Source organism: Cetorhinus maximus, chromosome 2 (genome assembly GCF_964194155.1).
Source record: "Cetorhinus maximus chromosome 2, sCetMax3.hap1.1, whole genome shotgun sequence".
Lineage (NCBI taxonomy): Eukaryota > Metazoa > Chordata > Chondrichthyes > Lamniformes > Cetorhinidae > Cetorhinus > Cetorhinus maximus.
In genome coordinates, this window is record NC_135880.1 from 147,734,018 (window position 1) to 147,752,599 (window position 18,582).

Consider the following 18,582-nt stretch of genomic DNA (forward strand, 5'->3'; position numbering starts at 1 on the left):
TCCAGGTACTTTTTAAAAGAGTTTAAAGTTTCTGCCTCTACCACTAACTTGGGCAGCGAATTCCAGACACCCACTACCCTCTGCGTAAAAAAGTTCTTCCTCATGTCCCCCAACACCTTCTGCCACTTATCTTGAATCTATGTCCCCTGGTTCTAGAATTCTCTATCAAGGGAAACAATTTTATCCTATCCACTCTATCTATTTCCCTATTTACTGATCTCCATCATTTTCTCCTCTGCAGTGGTCAGGTAATTAATGGGGGGACCAGCTGAGGAGTTGACCAAATTCAGCCTGCCTCTAAACCATTGAGGGAGTAAAGGTATAGGTGACATCTGACAAGGCATAAATAAACGCATAAACTATCAACATCAGTATCTGTCAATACATTCATTGGAACATCAGATATTTATATGTGCCAAGTTTATATATTTATGAACCCCTCATATATCTAGGTGATCTTCTTAGCACCTTTATGAGTGCTTCTACAAGGTACTCCCCTTGCTCTTGCAGCTGGAATGGAGGCAGCCTGGGCTACCTCATGGTCTGGCAGACCTCATCTAGCTGCCTGAGGCTTGGAGGCCCCTGGCATGCTGAAGGTGTCCTGCTCAGGGCAGGACAATCACCTCCACCAACACCACCACCTCCCCCCCCCACCCCCCACCACTCCCTCCTCCCCCCTAGCCATTGGAGGCACTGGGGTCACAGCAGAGGGGCTGAGGAGCCGTTGTCCACATCAGGAGCACCCTGAGAGGTGCTCCCAGATGTGGAAGGCAGCCGCCTCTTCTCCCTTGCAAGGCATACTTGCACCTCCCTACTGAGCTGAGAAGGCCAAGCAGCTGGTGGATACTCCGGATTCCTATTCCCCCTCTCGCTTTGCCACTGCTGCATTGAGCTCATGAGCAAGGCGATGGTCTGCAGGTCTCCATGTATCTCTGGCCTGCTGGATCTGCTTCTTCTTGTCGTCCCATGGGAAGAGAAGCTCTTGCCTTCACCTTGCAGCCTGGAAAAGAAACTGGGGGGAGGTGTTGTTAAACCGTGCGGTCACCAGGTATCTTCCCCCTGGCATGTCTCCTGCACCAGCCTGATTGTCTCCTTGACTCTCTGGTTGAGCCGCAATTCTTCTGTTGGATTCAACACTGGTCAGCATCTGGGATTCCTGCAATGAGCATTGGATCAGTCTCTGTGATTGCTGGATTGAGCACTGATCAGCCTTCAGTTTGCAGGAATCCACTCCGGAGGAAGTACCCCCTCTCGATTGCTGCTGCAATATTTAGAGCGTTCAAGACTGGCCTGAATGCAAAGCTGGCAGACCTTTACAAATGGAGCCAACACCTGCCTCCACCAGCTGATGTTGAGATAATCGCCTTGTTACCCAACTTGCTACACCACTGAACGGGCCTCATGCCACCTGGCCAATAATTGGCCGGCCGCCATGTTATCGCAGTCTGCTGGTCCCATTTCTCCTGTGCCACAACGGCACCCACTTCCTGGTCTGCCGCCGAGGTCTGCGCCATGTCTACTAAATTCAGCCATAGTGTGGTTGTTGGTACTTGAATAAAAAATGCCTTTCCTGCTTTGATGAGATAATTGAACCTCAATTAGCAATGTATCCATGGGTGATGTACCACATTCCTGCCGTTAGCCTCCCAGACCACTTCCAACCATACCTGCTTGGCTTCAGAAGCTGGTCCCTTCCTCCCATTCTCTGGGGAGAGCACTTCTCTGCTGGTCCTTATGACTGCAAGACCTTCAGAATGCCCAGAGAATCGGGGCAGCCTTCCCATGTTGAAACTTCATCATTGCACTTTCTCGCTGTCCTAATAGTTCTATAATAGATCTCTTCTGACCCCTGCCGGAGTCCCTATAAATAGAAAGCCTTTATCTATTAAGCGTATGTTGGCATCATGCTCGCCTACTCCAACTGGTACAAAAACCCGGAAGTGGGATGTTTGTACTGTGTTATAGAAGTGGATTTTACCCGTCCCTCTGACCCAAAACTCGGCCAGTGCCTTGCCAACATGAAATCTGGCTGCCCAGCAGCAATAATATGCTGGAGGGGGACTTAATTGGATCAGAGTGGGAAACCCCGGCCTAGGGAGCTGCAGGCCAATCTGACCAGCCGCAGCTCTGAAGTCCCAGCAGCACCAGAAGAGAATAGTGGCCATTGCTGGAAATACAAATAGTCCCCACAAAGAAGTGAAGATTTCTCCCAGCCTTCAGGTAGGAGCAGGGATTTTGGGCAGGCAAGACTGGGAGAACCCAGCAAGCAGAATGAAGGGTTTAGTGTTTGGGTGAGAGATGCTTGGCCTCTGGATTACTAGAGGTACATGTCACAGGGGTGACATATAACAAAACTCAAACGATTCGGGAAGCAAAGAAATCGATTTCGATGCAGCAAGGAAGTTGCAGTACAGAATGAAGAGCTAAGAGATGCAGAAATAAGGGTCTTGCTGTTCCATACCATGTGACCCAATTCTGGGCACCTTAGGAAAAATGCCCAGAGAGAGTGCAGAGAAGATTTACCGATGTGATACCAGGGATAATGGACTTCAATTAACTGGAGGAACTAAAGGAACTGGCATTATTCTCTTTACAGGAGAGAAGGTTAAGGAGAGACTAATTAGCAATGTTCAATACTAGGAAAGGGTTGTATAGAATACAAAAAGAGAAAACGTTTCCAACAGGGTGGAGAGTCAGTAACCAGGAGACACAGATTGAAGATAAGCTTATAAAAGAGGGGGAGATGATGAGAATTGTTTTTACACAGTGAGGTGTTATGATCTGGAAAGTACTGCCTGAGAAGGTGGTGGAAATAGGTTCAATCGTAACTTTCAAAAGGACATTGAATATAAACTTGAAGAAGAAAGCGTCTGCAAGGGAAATAGCAGGGAAGTGGGATTGATTCGTTCAAATAACCTGCACAGCAGAATGGGTTGAATGGACTAGTTCTGTACTGTGTGATTCTTGTGGGGAAAATTTTAACCTGAGTGAGTGCTTAACGGGTGCGGGTTGTGGGGGAGGAGCTCAAGCAGGAAAAATTCCGAGCACATCGGGAAGCCGGGTCCAGGCTGCTGTCTTCCAGGTTTTACCAAGGTGGGAAAAGGAGTGGACAGTCAACCTGCTCCTAAGAGGCAGGTTGGCATTTTAAATGCTTTAATGAGGCTGTCAACCTCTGGCAAACCAGGGGCTGAATTTTCCGTTCGTCAGGCGGGCGGAGCTGACCCAATCGCGGGCGGGTGTGGAGCCGATCGCCATCGGCGATCCGGACCACACCGCCATTTTGCGCGGGCGGCTAATTAAGGCCCACCTAGCACATTTCACAGTCCCGAGAGCAGGATTTTAAAAATTGCGGCAGGCGTGTAAAGGCCGCCGGTTTAAATGGGGAACCGGCAGTCTGTATAAAGAAAGGCCAAGGAGCCTCATTTAGGCTGGTCACCATGGTCAGCTCCAGGTGCAGGGGGTCTGCACAGCAGGTTCTGGAGGAGGGCAGGCCAGAGGAGGAGGGCAGGCTGCAGGGTAGGCCAGCGGGGGGCCAATGTGCCCCTCGCTTCTCTGATGCCTGCCTTGTTGCCCTACTCGAGGATGTGGCAGCGCGGCGAGAGGTCCTGTTTCCCCAGGATGGGAGGAGGAGGGCCCCCCACGTTACGAAGCGGACCTGGCAGGAGGTGGCGGAGGTGGTCAGCTCCATGGATGCTGTCCGCCGATCATGGACACAGTGCCGCAAGCGCTTCAATGATTTGTTGCGCTCTGGAAGGGTGAGTATCATGTCGGCCTTGGCCATTTAACCCAGCAGGTAGCCTTAGCCTTTGAGGCCCCCATCGTCTTAGTGTCGTTACTGCATCGGACAATGAGCACACGCTGGGTGGGCAAACAGATAGTGACCATGCTTACATCAGCCTTAGTGGTTGAGAAGATGGGTTCTCCCCGCAGCATATGTTGGTGTTTGTCGCATTTGAGTAGTCTGAGGGCAACCTGCAGGGGAGGCAGCTAGACACATACTCACAACTCCAACACATGTCTTATTGATGGTGATGAGATGGTGCAAGGGGAGCCTCAAGGTGTCGTGGCCAATAGCCATCTGCCGGCCTTGGCGCCGCACCTAGTTGTGCCTCCTTGCCATGGGCGCTAAGATCCGTGTGTTATTCAAAGTGATGGACGTCGAATGTGTCCAAAGTGTCCGTTGGGGGAGGGGGTTGGGAGCAGCCGTACTATCTTCTGGGGACTGATCACCAGTATTGTGGATAGGAGCTGCTGGAGGCCTCAGATGGGCCACTGTGGTTGGGGTGTGGCATGCGCGTGCAGAGTACATGAGCGATCAGCCCCAATAAATCCTCTTCTCTGTTCTGCAGGCGAAAACTGCACACAGCACCCATGGCCGTTTGCACACCGATGCTGGCCTGGCCATGCTCCACATACTGACCCAATTCGAAGAACAGGCCATGGAGCTGGAAAGGAGCCAAGTGGCCAGGGCAGCAGGTGTCGGTGAGGCTGGGGTATAGCGGCCAGGAATTTGAGGCCCACAGTCCCATCCACTCTGTCTTCCCACCATCCAAAGCACTGATGGTTGCTGCAATCGTTAATGCAGCAACACTGCTCATTCACAGACTGATACAGTCAGATGTGTGGGTCATACACAAAGGCCCCTCGGCCTCTTGAGGATGCGCGTCTCTAGCACCTTCCAAAGTCACCTTATCCCATTTGTGACCACTATCCCCATGGCCTAACATGCCATGGCATCGCTGCTGCACAGCCAAAGACTTATAGCATCTTAGGAGGGTTTGTACCTCCGCCACCCTTTCAGCTACTGCGTCCCACATTACTCTGTCCAAAAGGTCCTCAGCACCTCACCTGTCAACCTCATGGCACTCAACTTAAATAAATGCCACCATGTTAGTCATCCCTGCACCAAGGGGAAATGTTGCCTTCTGTCCACCCGTTCTATGCCCCTCATAACGGTATGACGGTCAATAATGTGACCTGTCAATCTCCTGTGCTCCACGGCAAATGTCGCAAGTGTTTGCAATGTTTCCTCATCACTGCAACTCTCCAGGCCAGCATGCATCCAGGTCAGGAACCTCTGCACTCTCCCCACTGCAATGCCACCCCTCCCATGAAGCGTAGGTCACAACTGAATGCAGAAGTGTAGATGTGACCTCGACAGCATTTTCTGCACTTGCAACATGACCTCCCTTTTCCTACATTCTATTCCTCGGCTAATAAAGGCAAGTCTGGCTTTTACCTTGCTAAACGCCTGTTCTGCAACTATAATGGGTCTGCCCAGCAAGGTCCCTGTAATCGTTCTTACTTTCCACGGTCCTACCATTTCTCCTGTATTCCCGTACCTTGTTTGGCTTGCCCAAGTGCATAGTCTCACACTTGTCCACATAAAATTCCATGTGGCATTCCTTAGGCCATCTGACCAGCCTGTTTGTATGCGCGTGTAATGTTTGGGCCTCCACTTGACTATTTACCACCCCACCAATGTTGGTCTCCTTAGGTTCTTGAAGGTTGAGCACATTATAAGCCTGGGGGGGAAGGGATGATTTGTGTTACTGACTGAATGCTAACTGATCTACTGTCCTTGTTGTTAATTTCAGCATCACCACCACATGGCCACCAGGAGGATGTCCAGAGTCCCCCTTCCACACCTGAGGGGCGTCAATTGGCATGAGCATTACAACATTTTAGTGAGCCAGGCACCAGCGCAGTGACTACCACATTGGTGGGGAATATAACATCTGCGAATGTCCTGGAGCACAGTGGAGAAGGCACTTCACAATCGCTGGAGGAGATGGCATGGACAGAGAGTGCCGATGGCACCAGCAGCCGGAGGACTGCAGGGGACCAGGCACATGCTGAGTCCGGCAGTGATGATGTGCCTCTGTTCTTGGATAGCGGAGAGGTGTCATGAGCCACCTTCGCAGGGGATAGCCCTTGTCACCCACCAGCCATCCATCAAGCCGGGCTGGAGTACTGAAGAGCCCCGGCACCTGGGAGTGTCTGAGGATGTGGGCATCAAGGGAGCTGCCTGGGTACGTTGCACAGACTTGTAGAATCTGCATCCTGTGATCACACACTATCTGCACGTTCATGGAGTGGAAGCCCTTCCTGTTGACGAAGGCACCGGGCTCACCTGCTGGCACCTTGATGGCCACATGTGTACAGTCTATTGCACCCTGGGCACGGGGGAAGCCAGCAATGGCCGCGAAGCCTCTGGCTCGCTGTGCCTAACTTGCCTGGTCGCAGCAGATGTGGATGAAGGTCAATGCCTGTCTGAACAGAGCGTCTGTAACCTGCTTGATACAAGTGTGGACAGCTGATTGGGAGACACCATAAAGATCACCCACCGAGCCCTGGAAGGAGCCAAATGCATTGAAATGGAGGGCAACTGTGACCTTCAGAGCCATTGACATGGGGTGTCCACCTACACAGTTAGGAGATATCTCAGGACCAATCATCTGACAGGTGTAGTTGACTGTCTCCCTTGATAGTTGGAGCCTCCTTTGGCACTGCACCTCAGACATATTGAGGTAGCTGCTTCGCCGCCTGTATACCCTGGCAGCAGGATACAGGTGTCTTCTGTGGCCCCTTCCACCTTGGATTACCACTTGGCCCTGTGCCCCTTGTGCCTGCGCCTGACCTCCCAAAGGTGGCTCCCCTGGAGGCTGATTGTCCACTCCTGGCCTCCTCCTTATTCTAGCCCTCCCTTCCTCCTCAGAGGAGCTGCCTCCAGTGGAGATGTCAGAAGCCATACCCAGGCTAAATGGAGGCCTCTGGAAAGCTGCAGGCCCAATAAAGATTCTTGACTGCAGACTGGTGAGCTGAAGCTTCACAGTACAGGGAAAGCTGCTGGAAATCGGTCTGAACCGCTACAGATCACACAGGCAAGTTTAAAACACTTGCTGCAATAAATGCTTCACATAAAATATTGACAACCTCACTGAGCCCACCTATCCCGCCCGTGGATGAGGTTTGTTAAAAAGTCACTTACCCGCCTGCCCGTTGCACCCGTGTGCCGAGCCAAATATCGCACGGGCGCCTCAAAATCGGTGTCGATTGCCAAGTTAAGGGCCTTAACAAGCCCTTTAATTAATGGCGGGCACGCGTTACGCTTCATCGCCCGCCCGCCCACCTAAATATCGCGATGGCGCGCTGTGAGGTCGGGATGCTCGCCCGACGTCAGCACGCGCCATTTTAAGTGCTGACGTGTGGGGCCCGCCCCCCCCCCCGTGCGTCACCCAGAAAATTCTGCCCCAGGTTTGCAAATTTTACACTGGGCAGCCAGGTTTCCCAGGCACCTGGAAATTCTAGAGCTGAAGCAAGGTGAAGACAGCAGCGGGAAGAAGGCAGGTACCTTTACAGCACTACTTGTGGGCCAGGAGGAGTAGAAGTGCTTCCCAACCCAGGCTCCCCAAGCCCCCCTCCATCAGAATCCCACCCTGCCAAGCTGAGATCAGACCTACCTGACCTTGCAGCATAGGCCGGAGTACTCGTCTAAGCCTGTCAATCAGGCTGGCATACAGGTGGAAAACCTTTCAGGGCTAATAGACACAAGCTGTGGAGGCAAAGCTCCATTGCATGTGTAGAAACCCAGACTTCTGTGTTCCCTGACTGAAACTCCACTGACTTGCTTCCATAATCCACCCCAGTGAATATCCAGAATTACGATTCTTTTAAAGGCAGGAAGGATGTATCTGGAGCTTGACAAATTTATATAGGTAGGCCCCATTATAAATGTAAATGTCAAAATCATATGGAAGAGAGGTTGCCAGAAAAGTGTGACAACAACAGAAAGCAAAATACTATAATTCGTTTTTGAATTAATGCCGGTTTCAAAATTCACAAACAGATTTAACAAAGACCTAATGCAGTTTTGGTTATGAGCTGCAATTTTAACTCAGCCAATTGTTCTGGGATGAACAATCAAATTTCAGTTTTTGAATTTTAAAATGGCTAACATCACGAAAGTCATAATTAGGCCAAGCTCTATTCTTGCCAATTATTATGATTCAAATTTCTTTTAAATTGGCATAAGCAATTTTGTATCAATTTTGTGTTGTTACATGAACCCACCAGGATTAAGATAATGGGCCATAATTTGCTACAGTTGGGTAACTATCGACATGTGCCATTAGTTAGACTTTCTCTTACACATTTAGGATTTTACAATAGTTACATGATAAATTTTCTGCAAGTTTGAGCCATTAGCGCTACTACAGTGAAAAAATAGGGTTCAATTTTGACCCTACTCACTGGTCGGGATTTCAATTCTGGGGTCAAGACCCTGAGATCACGTTTATTTCTGGGTCCTGATACCACACTACACTAACAATTTGCATGCGTCGCTAATTCAATTGAGAATTAACATAATTTGCCCAGAGTCGCTTTCGTTGTGCAATTAGCAGTGATGGGTGCAGGAAGGAGGCAGAACACAAGAAACAGCAGGCCCAATTTCTAAAGGGGCTTGTTCCCAACCTCACACGTAAATAAAAATCCAGGCCAACGAGTGGAAGACCCATTGGATCAGGCAGACACTGATTTTACATCGGGTCTAATGGGGGCAATTTTCACTTACCCTGCAGTTGGAAACCTGATGGGATTGGGTACAATGTTAGTTTTACACTCGATTTTACTTTTCATTTAAGTCAACAAGTAATATTGCGTGAGTATAATATTTTTAATTGACAAGTTGATTAAAATTGCCCCCAAAGCAACTGTAATTTTCGAGAACAGGACAGGCAACAAAATATTCCTTTAACCAATTAGATTGAATGATTGTACAATAAGCAGTGTGAAGACTGAGAAGTGAGTGTAAGTTAGAGTAGGTGAACGTAATGTCAAATTAGGTACAGAAAGATAAACAATAGAGGGAAAGAAAGTTTGGATTAAGAGAGAGAAAAAATGAGACAAGAAGGAAAAGTAAAAAAAAAATACATTTAAAGTCTGAAAGAATTCGACTTCACGCTTACAAAGTAAATTTTCAATGCCACAGAGATTGGCTGGCATTAATTAACACTTACCACATCGTTAAATGGTAGACTTGAAATGACAAGACTTAACTTTCTGTGTTGAGCTTAGTTCATATCTACCATGAAGTTGGTTGATATCATTCCATCTGAGAGAGATGATGGGAATGAAATTACGGAACTTTGGTGAGGTTAGATAAGATCATCCGCTGCTCTTCTTTTGATGGCTGAACAAGCTGATTCTGGAAAGACAAGCACAGCGATTTCACAGCAACCGATGCATTTTAATAGGGAGATAGACAGCGAGGTGCCGCTTCTGCAAGGCTAATGGTGGAGTGGTGCAACTTGACCAACAGCTTTTGGATATCTGCCTTTAACTGTGCGTCTGCACCTTGCCGGAACTTGCTGTTTCATTATCCAGGGTTGTAGAAATGTCTCTTTAGCCCTGTTCACCGCCGTATAAATGACTCCTGCATCATCACTTTTAAAATCACCACAATGGCCTGAATTTTACAGCCCTTTCTGTCCAGCGGGATATTATGGTCCCGCCAAGCTGGCTGGAGCTTTAAATGGCTCACCGCATCCGTTAGAGGGGGACACTCCTTGGTTGTGCCGTAAAATCCTGGCCAATGTCTCCATCTTACTTCTGTCAAATATTTTCTGTTTGAAAATATCAGGAATCATTTTTTATCAGATCCTATAGAACCCCCCACACAGCAATTTAAAAGTAATTAACTTGCTTAGAAGCAGTGTAGTTTACTGATGTAATTGGTTTTGTTGTGTGTCCCATAGTTGGATGATGGATGTGAAAGATTATGGTGTTTTATTATTTTATTTTTCAGGCTTCGGCAATAGACAAATTTTTCCAGCCGTGGTCTGTTTCCTGGTATGTACAAAGCCAATTTTTATTCAAGATGAGTGCCCTGTGCTTTAACCATTTCACTTTGCATTGCTTATGACTTTCCCTCATTCATTTTACTGTCGTTTAAACAGGGGTAATATATATTTGAGACAGCACAGCCTGAAGAGAAGGCTTGCATCCTATGAGTTCTGGCTAGATTCAAACTAAGGTCCTAGAACACAAAAATGTTTTAACCTGTGCTGTGGCTGAGTTTTCCTTGAGGTTATTTTAAAAATGGGCCTGTGGGGAGGGATGATGTTGGTGTGATCCTGTGAGCACTGAGCTATATGTTGAAGTTAATCCAGGCCTTTAGAATGTTTCAGGTGGATCTACTTATACTGCTATTACTTCAATCAAAAATACAAGCCTCCGTTTTAAAATTCTCATCAAATTCCTCATGGCCTTGCCCTCCTTAACTCAGGTACCTCATCAAGCCGTATAATGGTCTGAGGTATCAGCTTTCATCTAATTCTGGCCTCTTGTTTTATCCCCAATTTCCTTCAGTCATCCATTGGCAGCTGTGATTTCAGTTGCCTAGGCTTCATGCTTTGGAATTCTCTTCCTGTGGAGGTTGTGAATTGATGTTCCGCTCCAGGACTTGAGCACAAAAATCTAGGCTGATGCCCCAGTGCAGTACAGAGGGACTTCTGCATTGTCAGAAATGCAGGGCAGGATCTTCTGGTCGTCGAACGGGGGCGGGGCACGCTCACCAACGTGTAAAATGACGCTGGATGACATTGGGTGGAACTCTCGACGTCACCCCGCATCATTTCCATTTTCAGGTTGGCGGGGGCGTAGCCGAGTCAGCTGTGCGCTTGCCGACTTGTCAAGGGCCTATTGAGGCCATTGAAAAGGTAATTAAGGTCATTAATGGACCTGCCCATCCAACCTTAAGCTTGGCGGGCAGGCCGGGTGCCCAGGCATGCTTCAGAAGAAGCATGAAACCTCATCCGTGGGCGGGATGAGGTTTCATGAGGGTCTTTAAATTTTTATCACATCTTTCAATAAAGGTTATGGACATGTCCCAACTCATGTGCCAGTGTCACATGAGGGGACATGGCAGGGACATTTTTTAAACCTCTTTATTTAAAGTTTTAAATCGGAGCTGATCTCCCTGAGGCAGCACTTAGCCTCAGGGAGATCTGTGCGCTCTTTCATGCGCATGCACCAAAGAGCACACTCCCGGCTGAGGGAATCCACCCCCCACACCCCACCTCCCCCATCCCCACCTACACAGGGAGTGCATAGTTCTTCCGAGCAGACGTCACGCTGGACGGGCCTTAATTGGCCCACCCACGTAAAATGGCGGCGCACCCCCGTGCCCACTCCCGCACTTCCCCCCTGATGGGGGGAAATTTTCCCGTAGTCTTTTGGATGAGACATTAAACAGATCTCATCTGCCCTCTCAAGCATATGTAAACGGTCCCATATCACTATTTTGAAGAAGAGTAGTGGTGAGTTGGGGAGGGCGGTGGTTGCGGGGGGTGTTATTCCTGGTGTCCTGCCAATATTTATCCCTCGATCAACATCAATATTATCACATTGCTGTTTGTGGGAGCTTGCTTTGTGCAAATAGACTCCTGCATTTCCTACATTACACTTCAAATTGGCTGTAAAGTACTTTTGTACACCCTGGTCAGAATTTTCTGCCTGTCGGGCAGGCGGGCCTGACCCAATCTCCGTTGGGCGGGGAGATGATCCCCGCCATTAGCCCCGCCGCCATTTTACGTGGGCGGACCAATTAAGGCCCGCCCAGAGTGACACCCGGCTGGAAGCGCTATGCGCTTCCTGTGTGGGCGGGAGGGGATTCCCCAAAAGTGAGAGTGCGCTCTTTCGCGCATGTGCACAAAAGCACACACAACTCCCTGAGGCTAAGTGCTGCCTCAGAGAGATTGCTGACACTTTTAATATTATGAAAAATAGAAAAAAAAAATTCCCTAACATGTCCCCCTCATGTGACAATGTCACATGAGATGGGACATGTTCATAATTTACATAATAAGTTTATTAAACTTTTTGAAACCCTACATGAAACCTCATTCCACCGATGGGTAAGGTTTCATGTTTTTCCTATTGCCCGCCGGGGCTCCTGGCCTGCCCGCCAACCTTAAGGTTAGATAGGCAGTTCCCTTAATTGTATAATTGACCTTGTCAATGGCCTCAATTGGCCATTGACAGGTCGGCGGGCCCGCAGCTGATTTTGCTGCACTCCCGCCTTCCTGAAAATTTAAATGGGCTGGGATGATGTCGGGGGTTCCACCTGATGTCATCCCGCGTCATTTTACACGTCAGCGAGCGGGCCCCGCCCCCTGCTCGCCGATGGCTAAATTCTGCCCCCTGTCTTTCTTTTTCTTCCAGACCACATTATTATCTCCTCCTTTAAGATGCTCCTTAAAACCTGTCTTATTCACTTGACCTAATTCTTCATTGTAGTTTGGTGTGAAATTTTATCCGCTAATGCTCCTGTGAGCTGCTGTGGGACATTTTGGTATGTGAAAGGTGCTATAGGGACCAATTAACTCAGTTGACTACCTAGGTTGAATACGGGCCAGAATAAAGCAATAGCGTAGGTTTATTCCCTGAACCAACTGAGGCAGTGTCTAGGGCCTGCCTCTTCACCTTTCCCATTGTGGTATCATGGCCTACAGCATGGTTGTCAACCCTCAGACACTGAGGACACTACATAAAGAGAACGAGAGAAAGGTACTGTATAAATTGATGTTGTTGTTGATATTTCTCCCTAATGTGCATGGGCGACACTCAGTTTCCAGGTGCAAAGAAGAGAAAAAGGGACACAAATCTGTGAAATTAGGCCGACCCTCTTTATTCTAGCTTGGACTTCTCCCAAATATGTGAAGGGGGGCACAGCAATACCTGCAGTTGGTACAGACTCCATATAGGTATGGAATTAAGATGGCCAAGAATATGACCAGTCCTTTTTCTTGAAGTTTCCAAGAAAGTTGTCCAGACAAAGAAACTCAGAGGAAAAAACCATTGATCATTGCAGGCAGATAGCCCTCAGATCAAAGATTCAGGGGGGAGCAGGCATCAAGGGGAAGAAAGTCCAAACAGATAAGTAGTCTTTTTTTATCCGACCTTAAGGTCAGGTGGCTGACTTTCTGTCCCTAGGCTCTGGGTAAAGGCCCCAGTGACAGGGAGGCAGGGGCATGTTCAGATCATGCACATGGCTTGAACCCACAAATCTGGATGGGTTCAGATCATGTGCAGTGTATTTTGGATGTGCTGTACCTAGTGTCCGGTTGTGAAGGAAAGGGGTTGGGTTATAAGGGTCATAAGCTGCTTAATGGAGAGAAATGTATTTTTCTACTATATTGTTGAATCTTACTTGGAGTTGGTGAATTTGCCCATAGCCTTTGTCTCAAATCCAAACACAGCACAGCTGACTGGCAGTTAGGAGGTGCGAACTCTCTGGATCTGATGTTTGACCACTTGTTGTCAGAGATGATGTTCCAGTAGCCCACACTTTACTCATAAATGGCAGTCTCCAGATTTATACTCTGCACTTAAAGCTCTGGTCATTTACTTTGTCAGCATGAAACATGTCATACCTTCATGAAATTCATGACCTTGGAGAAAATGGCATTGTCCAGGTGAACCTGAGTGATGACTCTTTGTCGATGAAGTAACTAGCCTTCCTTGAACCTAGTGTTCTTGACACCTGTTATCATGAAACATATGCCAAGCAGCTTCATCATTACTTACAAAGTAATTATTCATGGTTTAAGGACAAATCTGAGGTAACCAACTTTACTCCATTTCAGATCCAAAACTATATTCAGCCTCTCCTTTGTCTTACTAATTTAGGAACTCTTTGCCACTTTGTAGATGTGCACTGAATTAGTTAAGCAACAGGCATTATCTGGAGGTGGGAGCCTCCTAATGCCCATTTTTAGAGCATATTTTTAATAAATTGCATTTAGCTTACACACTTTGTTGCATCATCATCCAGTGAAGATCACATAGTAGTTACATGTCTATTCCTTGAGGTTGGATGGTTGAGTAACTTAGCAAACTAACAAGGTTTAATGCTCCACTTGCCCTTAAGAAAAGTTATTTTATAGGGAATGGTAGATAATTGGCAGCGAGCACAAACAGTAAAGTAATTAAGGACTGAGATGTGTAAGAGTGAAAACTTGCCTGATTCATAACTATCACCAGACCCAACAACACTAGTTGGAACCTTAATATAATTCACTAGTATCATTTGTTTCAATTATATTTGAGTTGAATTTTATGAGAGATTTATTGTGCTTTATTTCATTTTTGTACCAGTATGGACTGGTATTTTCCATGTACTTGATAACAGTGATCACACAAAAGGATCAACACCGGCAGGCTTCAATTAGAATATAATGAGCACAATAATATGCTTTCGGTATGTCAACTGACAGGCACTCTGAATTTATCAGGAATTGCATGTGATCTCTGAGTGTATGGGCTCATGGCACAAATACATCTATAAGTAGTTTAAATGAAGAGATGGGGAAAGGGTAAGGTCCTTGTCAAATTTTGCTTATAATGCTCCTATGAAGTGCCTTGAGACATTTTGTTGCATTAAGGGCACTATAAGTACAGGTTGTTGTTGTTGTGACAGTGATATATCCCACTGATTGGTGCTAGGTAATATGACTTGGTATTGGCAATCTTTTCATTTAATTCATACGAAAGCCATAATGGTGATGGTCATTATCCATAATCCTTACTCTGGTTAAAAAAGATCTATAAACTTTTGGAGTGATTTCACTTGTACTAAGGGGACTTGACAACAATATCTACCAACTTGACATGCAAACAGATGTTAAAACTTTCACAAGGTCATCTGTTATTTTGTCACAAGACTACAGGAATCAGATACCCCATTACTGTGTCAGATATTGTTTTTCTTTTTATTTTACATATACAAGAATATAGCTTAAAGCAGAAGTCTATATTAACTTGAATTCCTGTTCATCATCTGTGTTTTACCACCATCACCCTTTTTTCTCAGTTTTCTCTCCTTCCTTTCTCTTCTCCTGGTACCACAAGGGCAGTTGGACTTTGTTGCTGAGTCCAAATGGTCATTCTTCACCTAGGGTCTTGCCAATGTGTTGCTGACAATTTATTTTACACTGTGAAGCATCACAACTAGGCCCAAACTTACCATCAACTGATGCTCACACACAGGCCCCTTCCAAAATGACCTGGGTAACAAACTAGCAGGCTTCCCCTCCCTAAACCAACGACACCAGGGTCAATTTTTGGAAACCTTGGCCAGGATTTTCAGCTTGGCAGGAGGACGTGTGAGGCAGCAGCACACCCGCTGACAATTAAAAAGCCTGTTAAGGCCCTTAAGCAGGTAACTAAGTAAAATTTTTCACTGCCCGTCCAACCTTATGGTTGGCGGGTGGGCGAACAGGCCAGGAGGCCTTTGCATTTTTTGCTAAATCTCATCCACAGGTGGGATGAAGTTTCCAACAGTAAATAAAGAAACAATAAATCTTTTTAAAATTCTTTTTAACATGTCTTCCTTCATGTGACTGAGTCACATGTGGGGACATGTTTATATTAATTGTAGATTCTTCATTTTTCATTTATAAAATCTTCAGCTCCCTGATGCAGCTCTGTGACTTCAGGGAACCTTCAGTGAGCTCACCCCCTGTGCATGCGCAAACTTCAGCATTTGCATTCCTCCTGCTCCCACCCCAGCAGCACTGAGGCTCTCAGCGCACGTTTCATGCTGGCTAACCGTTCATTGACCAGCCAGCGTGAAATCACGGTTGGGGCCCAATCATGGACGGCGGTCCATTTTGCGGCCACTCCCAGGCCCGCCCACCGCGCCCACCCAACAAAGGGAAAATCCTGCCCCTTCTGTCAACCCAATCTGTGTCAGTTATTTCAGCAAAGGCCTTTCTTAACTATAGGTCAGCTACTCACTACTGTGACATGATGCACATGTACCTTTAAGAGGCCGTATCTTAAACTGCTGTTAACCACTACCACCTTGACACAGGATGTGATGTATTAATCCCATCACTCAAATTCAGTTTAAAGCAGCAGCATTCGAGGTGGGATGTGTCATCCACGGTCTCCCAGTTAACATTGTATGTATATAATCTTATCTTCAAATAAAAAACTCACATGATTGTTTCACTAATCTATGTTGTATGATTGGCATGGTGGCAGTGTGGTTTTTGAAGAATTGACTGAGTATTCAAGCCTCAACCCTTTCGCATCCAGCAGAAGAACTGGTGTGGAAGTGAAACAGCTATAAATAACACATTATGTATAAGTGATATTGCAGTACTGAATGAATCCCGCACAATCTACCTTCATTCTGGGACATTGCACCAGCCAGCAAGCACCAGATCCAGGTAAGATTATTCAAATTTGGCAGAGCTTAACCGGGATAAGCCTACATGTTGAAAAGTTTGTGCAGGAACAGACATTAAATGGACTCCTCTGGATGGTCTAGATTTAAGGAGAACTCCAGAAACAGAAGAGAATCCATGACTGATGCAGACCATTTCCTCAGTAGGCTGGGGGGAGATTAAACACTGGATACTGGGCTAGGGGAGAAGAGTCCATCCAGTAGCAGCTCCCTAATCCAATAGATCCTAATAGCCAGAAGAAGCCTGTAAAAAGTATTTTTTTATTTGATTAATTTTCCCCTGTGAAGCCTGCAGTATATATTTACGCCAAAATCACTGTTTTATGGGCAGAGCTTAAGTAAGCCTAGGAAAACCAGAAGCAGCTTAAACGTGCCACCATTGAAGACAAACACCAATCTATGACCAGCTAAGGCAGTGGCTACCTAAGGTACTGCAACCCAAGGAGCTAAATGGCTTGAATAGCTGCTCCTGTTTCAAATCTTCTTCTTCAGTTCTCTGCCCAAAGGCAAGTCTGACACACGGTGCTTTGATCTCCAGCATGGGTGGGCCAAGGTGCCAGGTTTCCAATTCCCCCAGCTGGAATAGGGAGCAAACCCCATGTTGTTGGCACCAATCTGGTCCACACCGGCTGTCCAGCCAGCTGAGCCAACCACTCCCCCAAGAAGTCTAAATTGCTGTGGCAACATATATTTTTACATGCATGTTGTAGCCTGGACTATGGATAGTGATGGTAAAGGCTTTAATTTCTTTCCATCACATGGCTGACCAGAAATCTCTCCTGCACTGCCTGCCACTGGCATATGTTGGGAGGATTTACAAGATGTTACTCAACCTATTTGGCCACATTATGAATGCACCTTTCTTGGCCATAAAGCCCTGGATTGGGACCTGAACCCGAAGCTTCTGGCTCAGAACCCAGGATGCTACCATTGTGCCACAAAATCTCCTCTCTGTTTCAGATAGGGTCTTAGTAATCTTGCAAAAGGCCACACGATTGGCAGAATTTTCCATGCCTGCTGGCATCGGGCGTGTTCAGCAGCGTGAGCGGACAATACGGTGTGAAGGCCAAAAATCAGTTTCACGATATTGTGAAATCAGTTTGCAACCATCTACTGTCATTAGTGGGCTGCGTTTCCCACCATTGGACGTCCGGAACCTCATTTTAATACATCTGCATGTCATTATAAGCCCAGTTTGCTGAAATCATTCCCCACATTGGATCATCTTCCCACACCGGTGGGAAAACACATGTTTCACAACAGCATTTACACAGCGAACTGCACTTCACAGAATCACAGAATTTTAACGACACAGAAGGAGACCATTCGGCCTATGGTGTCTGTACCGGCTCTCCAAATGAGCATTATGACCTACTGCCCTGCCTTTTCCCCATGCCCTTGCACATTGTTTCTATTCAAATAATCATCTAATGCCCTCTTGAATGCCTCGATTGAACCTTCCTCCACCACACTTCCAGGCAATGCATTCTAGATCTGAACCACTCTTTGTGTGAAAAGGTTTTTCTCACGTTACATTTGCTTCTTTTGCAAATCACTTTAAATCTGTGGCTTCTCATTCTTGATCCTTTTACGAGCAGGAACAACTTCTCCCTATCTACCCTGTCCAGCCCCTTCAAGATTTTGAACATCTCTATCCAGGGGAACATCAAGGGGAACTCGGAGGTCAGTGCACAGTAACGTCGCACAACGCTCGCCTGTTGGACTTCAAGGTTCAGGCGCATTGCGGGGGATGGAGGGGTCAAGGCCTGCCCGACGGTTGAGGGTAGTGCACAAGCACATGCGGGTGGGGGGAAGGGAGTTGGGAACACATTAGGGAAACCTTGTGTAAAGTGACCATTCCTCCACAGCTGAGACAGTGCAGATGCAGCCACATTGACATATGCGGAGTCGGACCTCTAGCTTATCTGCCCACTCAAGCAAAGCAGAGACATGAAAGTGCCAATAAATACTAAAGAACTTTTCACTTCTTGGGCACAGCCTACAAACTAATGAGTGTTTTAGTGGACTGCAGAACAGTTGGACAACTGGGCAAGTTGCACAATCTCCTTGCGAAAGCTGTCCGTAGAGCAGTCACTGGTGGAGGTGCAAACAGCCCCTTGCAATGTCATTCCAATTTAGACAGTCTCCCCCATGGTTCAAACTAACAGTGTTGCTTTGCAGTATGGGTTAGAGGAGTGAAGAGCCACAGAGAGCCATCGCTGGTTTGCTCCTAGTTAGACCCAGGGCCTATAGATGCCGCCTTTCATTCCAGCAGATGACCGAGAATCAGTGTCGCCAAACACTGCACATGTCTAGGGAACTGATCG

At 47.1% G+C, this 18,582-nt stretch overlaps 1 protein-coding gene across 2 annotated transcripts in view; it reads left to right on the plus strand.

Annotated features, from left to right (window-relative positions):
- LOC144698676 (trans-2,3-enoyl-CoA reductase-like) overlaps window positions 1–18,582 on the plus strand; it is a 205,644-nt gene that overhangs the window by 169,753 nt on the left and 17,309 nt on the right. For both annotated transcript variants that reach the window (XM_078570507.1, XM_078570508.1), the window contains one exon: window positions 9,809–9,852. In XM_078570507.1, coding sequence (XP_078426633.1) covers window positions 9,809–9,852 — 44 coding nt within the window. The remainder of the gene's footprint in view (window positions 1–9,808; window positions 9,853–18,582) is intronic.